This window comes from Sinohyriopsis cumingii, chromosome 1 (assembly GCF_028554795.1).
Source record: "Sinohyriopsis cumingii isolate HCF-2022 chromosome 1, ASM2855479v2, whole genome shotgun sequence".
NCBI classification, from domain to species: Eukaryota; Metazoa; Mollusca; class Bivalvia; order Unionida; family Unionidae; genus Sinohyriopsis; species Sinohyriopsis cumingii.
Genome location: NC_142961.1, coordinates 111,320,041 through 111,326,361, shown reverse-complemented (window position 1 = coordinate 111,326,361; position 6,321 = coordinate 111,320,041). Strand labels below are relative to the sequence as shown.

The window sequence follows — 6,321 nt, the reverse complement described above, 5'->3', positions numbered from 1 at the left end:
TTTTAAAAATAGTTCATATAACTAAGTATAGCTGAAACAAAGTTAATGGTTACAGGCATCTATAGCCTGCGGTATGCATAGATGCTGTACAAAGCCTTTACAATCGACTGGAAAGTTTGTATTTGCCTTTGAAGGGTATGCATTACACTTGAACCAATCGTATTATTCATTTCAGCAAAACGATGACGTAATTTTGGGCGACAATGCACTGACTCCAAAAAGCCAGGCACAGCATAACGAAACAACACTGCTATAGAACTGTGGTACTAACGTATTAACGATCGATCTTAGCTAAGCAGAGAAAGCGGAGCTCGATGTTAGCTGAAATTCGTAGAGACCGATCCAAATGAATGAAACTTTCATGCCTGCATGTGTATGTGCATTTTGTATGCATGATGGTGCACATACGTGTACGTACGAATGTATGTACTTATGTGTGCGTGCATATATGTATGTATATATGTATGTATCTGTCTATGCATGTATGTATGTATGAATGTATGTTTATATATATGTATGTGTGTGCGTGCGTGCGTGTATGTATGTATGTGAAGCACATTAACATATAGAACAAAAGATCTTAGATGCACAAGAAGAAAAAAAAGATATGCGATTCTTGTGTTGAGTATCTTTTGGACTGATACACGAGTGGAGGAGAAAATATGCGATCATAAGGTGATACTGCAAATCAGTTTCATGTGTAACTTAACAATTTGCATAAATATTTATTTTGCACAATAATAAGAATGTAATGCATGTATTCATTGGTCATTTATTCAAGATATATTTGCTAACAAGATACAAAAATACATGTAAACAACAACAGTAATTCAATTTATGATAAATATGAAATGTTGCCATCAACATAACTATATACATTAACTGATAAACGTTTTAGTACAAGGTATCAACCCATCAAGGTCAAAGCCTGCAGCTAAATACTTGCATACTTAACTCGGCGACAAAATGGTTGCAATACTTGCAAGTTGTCAGCAACTTTGGATTACATATCACACGTGAAGACTTTTAGCTCCGATTAAAATAAATCATCACAAATTAAGACTGATATGTCTGAGCCATTTTCACATGATCGTGTCAGATATATTTGCTTCAAGAAGGTCACGCATACCACCTTGACTGTAGCTGTATATGTCTATCCATATCAAGTGGCATGTGTCCTGAATTTTACCCATTAAATAACATAACTGACACGATAAGTTATCTCCCTTGCTTTAGATTGTTGAAAATGTTCGTGTCTACGTGACATCGGAGTTTTCTTGTTCGATGAAGCACTGCGTTGACTTGGTCGCATCTCCCTTGTGATGAGGATGATTTAACCTCAATATACAGGCAGAAACTCTAATGCAGATATTTTTTGGTATTTTGGTTCAACCTGTAAACATGAGAGAAAAATATGGTAAAAATAGTTGACACAAGCGAAGGCCAGAAATTTTATTTATTTATTTACACTTTATTTAACGAGGCGATGCAGTTTGCAATAGGTCAGTCTTCCCTTTAGGACACGAAATATTTACATAAAATATAGAGAACAGTAAACAAGTAGTATCAGGCAAAATGAAAGGTAAATAATGCATACCTTTAAGTTCTTTCTCTTGCACGTTTTTTTTCCCTTAACAATATCAATATTCATTTTGACAAAAGCCGTCTCTGTTATTTTGAAAATAGAACATCAGCTCAGTAACTAATGATTTGCAGGCACCTTTATATTTAATAAGTACCTTTAATGAATCAACTCTTGTAGCTTAGTTGTCAGTCTGGTGGAAGTTCAATCACTCGTTGAGGCCAAATGTCTTCAAGGAATGCATAGCTCGTATCGTCTTTATTCCGTTCATCTTTCGGTGGATATGTCACCAGTAAACAGCTGCAGTCCACACTGGCTCTTGTCACTGGCGTGGCTTTTTTGCTTTTCTGATGCCTTTTCTTTTCCCCAAAATGCAACATGGCCGCCAGTTTTTCAGCGCTGCCAACCTGCAAACACAAATACATTTTAATGAGTTTCTTTCGTAATCACGGGTATTTCGGTGGAGAGGGCAAGTGATATAAGAGGAGTTCTCTGCAGGGAAGTAGTGGCTCCACTAAAAAAAAGTAGTTCCCTGGCGTTTCACACCCTCGCGCAGCCACTGAATGTTGATAGAATCATTATATATATATATATATATATATATATATATATATATATATATATATATATATATATATATATATATATTCTTCTGAACAGCTAAATAGCTACATTAACATATATAATTATAGAATCTAGTGATCCCATTTCATGATAATATGTGAGAACTATTTTCCTTTCACATAACAACAGCGGGTGTAAATAAAACAAAGTTCTTACCTTCAGTAGCTGTATCTCATTTTCCCAACAGTAGGCTTCGATCAGCTTATGCTGAATGTGGACAGACACGTCCGTAGATGCTGACAATGGCAAAATACACAGTCTCACTTTGTCAGGATTCCTGAAAACCACACAGAATCTCAATCAGACAATGAAAAATGGCCAGGAAGAAAAGAAATGAACGTTAAGGAAGTAATGAACCGCTCCGGTGGCCTATTGGTACAAACAGCTGCCTCGCTTGGCGTTCAGCATTAAAAGGTTAGTGTTAGGACTAGTCGGCCTGGTGTCAGGATAATGTGACTGGGTGGGACATCATGCTACATGTCTGCGGCATGATGCCCCAGTGCTAGACATCACTATAAACTGCCACATTGCTGACATCGTAGCGATATGACTGAAAACCTTTTAAAGCTACGTTAAAAATCAAAATCACATCACATCACATAAGGATGCAATGTACTTATTATATTACTGAAGTAGATACAGATACGACTTCGTTATGAATTATAAATAATTTAAGGCACATAATGGTTGTTCTTTGGAAAAGTCAACAATGAAACACGAGTACGAAGGGGAAATGGGTCATTAAAACTGTAGCATCCTGCTCTCCACATACATCACCTGCAGCTACCTTTCCATGAAAAATGTTTATACTGATTTACTGCCCCACCCACCCTACCCCGAGATATTTTCGGATATTCTAGAATTCGTTACAGTATCAAGCCAATTACTATCTCAAATGCATGCTTTTCCCGCGGTTGTTATCAGTACATTTTCAAATAATCTAGTATTTAATTTCAAATAAAATTATTTAATATAATGTAAAATGTTACTTCAACTACTTACATTCGGAAAACATTTGCACATTCAAATATTCCACTGGTTAGCCTTCCCTCGGACATTGCTTTCAGCAATACCGTCTGCAGAAACTCCGCAGTTTTTACGTTCGTTGTATCTCTGTAATGAAAACCGAGTAGTATCGATTAAGAACAATTAATCACATCGTAACTGCATCAAATTAAACACGTGCGCTCTTGCTTGCTGAAAGGCATTTCATAGTACACATTTTCTTGTGAACACAAAATGTGCCATAGAAAGACGCAGCCACATGACAATATAGCTCCCATGCGCACGTTTGTCATCACGTGACCCGGTCACATTTTTTTTGAAAACCGCAAAGGAAGGCAAATGTGGAGTTTTTTATATGTAGATTTGACAACTGTCGATATTTTAAATCATGCATTGTTTTATGAGACATAAGTGTCGTTCACTGCTGGTTCAGTCCTGTCTCACAATGGTCATCTTATTGCAGAAGCAAGTTTTATATTTTCTCAGAGATAGTGTCAAATTCTTCGTTCACGATACGTCTTGTAATTTAATTTTTTTTTAGAGTCGTTCTTTATCAGTTCACTCAGAAAGAATCTTCTTTACCTTTTAATAAAAAAAAAAACATGTTAATTTATCTAACTGCTACAGCATTGAATATATTGGGAAGAGCAGACGAGTTACAAAGAACTTAATATACAGAATCTAAATCATTATTTGATCAGTAATTCATGCCATAGAAACCTCTTTAGTACTGAAAATCACACTTACAAATCGGTTTTCAGCACAGTTTCCTCCACATCGTCTGGTAACGTCATTTTATTGGTAATTAATCCCTTTGTGAAAGAGTAATCCGTCAAAGTGATAATCAGAACAGTAGTTATGCGGCGTTAGGCGTTAGGTGTGGTGTAATCTACTCGCTCAGGCAATGGAATGCCGACTACCAAGGGGATCTATAAAACTGTTATCCGGTCGAGGGCTTTTCCCAGAACACCTCCAATGATTGGCTATCAGCTTAGGGTATGGCTCTTTCTTAATAGCGCATAGTAACAAATAAATTATGCAACATTTCTCTATTTCCTTACCTCGATTTGTATAAAAATATATTAACTAAACTACAAAAGACGATGGGCATGCAAAATTATGCAGGGCCAATTCAATGATAATTGCAAAATTATGTGACCTATTTATGACGAAAAACTCAATTCTCCTTACCGTTCTCTTTATCTCGTGGTGTCATGTGATACGAGCGGAATCCCCGTCCAAACGTGTAGTACAGTAAACTGTTCTTGGTATTGCACAATCCTTTGCTGAGTCAGGCGGTGCAGTTTTGTATCCGTTAAAACCAACACATCAGTCTTGGAGTCCATGGCAAAGAAAATTCTGAACATGATTTATTTTGCTTGCCATTGGTGAAAGCTAGTTCAGTTATTCTTTTTTAGTTTTCGTCAGCAGTTTGTAGTATAAATAATACAAATAATATGCCCTTTCAGACTTTAAATTGGAAGCAAACATTTAAAATAGCGGAATCAAATTATTTAAAGAGTATAGGGGAAAGTGATCTTATAGTTTTACAAGTTCCACTTGTTTTATTTTGAAATTGCTGGATATAAGTTGAAATTTGCTAACATGATGGTTCGCGCCATGTATCTATAAATAGCCATGACCACCCCCAACCATCTTACATTGTGACCTGTACAACGTGTTCCATTTAGTTTGAGTAACTTCATGTTGTACGAAGAAGGGTCCATGAGGAAGAATCTGTGATTAGATGTTCCGGTGAAACAGTTACAATATTGAATCTCTTTGCACGACTTTTGTTTATGTTGTCGTCGTCGTTCTCGTGAAAATTATGGTGTATGAGAAGAAAGAATGATGGTGCAACTGTCGATAAAAAAGACAACTATTTAAACCCCCAATGCCGCCGTTTATCATAAATTTTACCATTCTTCCAATCTAACTAAAGTTTGGAAGGAAGGAAATAACCGTTCTTTGAAGTAATCAAGATGTTAGGTTTAAGTATTTACTTTAGAAATAAGAGGCGCCACCCCTTCATTGAGTCACCGAAGTCGGTCGTAACTTCAATCTTTTTAGGGAGTGCTTCAAACTATTGATGTGATTCATTCGATAAATTCCGCTAGTGCCTAATCTAATCACAAGAACAATTTGACTCAATGATGCACTAGACCAATATCTTTCAAGATTCAGTATTATTCAGATGGTTTGGCGCATACAACTTTTTGCACGAAACTGCGGCTATGGGGCTTTATTAAAAGATCTCTTGGAATGATTTGAAGATCTTACTTTTGGGGGATTCTAGAGAGAGAGAGGGAGAGAGAGAGAGAAAGTATCCAATGTGGCAGTTTATAGTGCTAACACTGGAGCGTCATGCTTCAGGCATAGGTCATCATGTCCCACCCATTAGGTCAGCCAATCCTAACACTAACCACTTAATGCAAGTGAGGCAGCTGCTAGTACTATTTCTTTTTTTATAAGTCTTTGGTATGTCTCGACCGGGACTCGAACCCGCGACCTCCTGCATCCGAGGCGGACGATCTAATCATTTAAACCACTGGAGCGATCCTCCAAAGAGAGAAAATCACCATTAGTTTCGAACTGAACGAGGATGTGCAATATTTCTTTGAGCACTATATATTCTTTCCGGACCACTGATAAAATGCCTCCTAAGACTGTATTGATCCCGCATTCAAAAATACAAAAAGAAACACAAAATTATTACTGATATTTGAATATCCAGAATCATAGAATTAATGTTTGTAATTTAGTTAAACAAAACTGCCTATCATCGAGATTTGTTTTTTCTTGTTTTGGGGGAGGTTGTGACGGAAAACTTTATTAACGTAAATGTTGGCAGAAGCATTAGTTCACTGTATTACTTTACTATAAGATATATTTGGCAACAAAAGGAAGACGACGTTATAGTATATACAGCTGTATCCATTGCAATAGTTTTACAGGCCTATCAGCCACTGGAACTAAACGCTATTGCCAGGAAACCTTTTACGTTCCTTACTGCAACGTTATTATCTTCCCTAGCCAATAGTCGTTCTTTCCACATCGACATCCTAGGTTAACGAAGATGAATCACTAATGGCAATAATGTTATTTTTAAT

At 36.7% G+C, this 6,321-nt stretch overlaps 1 protein-coding gene across 1 annotated transcript; it reads right to left on the bottom strand.

Moving 5' to 3' along the window:
* Positions 1-752: 752 nt before the first annotated feature.
* On the bottom strand, positions 753-4,142 carry LOC149807613 (growth arrest and DNA damage-inducible protein GADD45 gamma-like). The gene is made up of 5 exons (XM_089968843.1): positions 3,959-4,142; positions 3,209-3,319; positions 2,363-2,483; positions 1,740-1,989; positions 753-1,393 (listed from the first exon to the last, which is right to left on the bottom strand). Exons 1-4 carry the CDS (start codon positions 4,003-4,005, stop codon positions 1,771-1,773), a joined length of 498 nt encoding a protein of 165 aa, XP_089824969.1. The 5' UTR covers positions 4,006-4,142; the 3' UTR covers positions 753-1,393; positions 1,740-1,770.
* Positions 4,143-6,321: the final 2,179 nt, after the last annotated feature.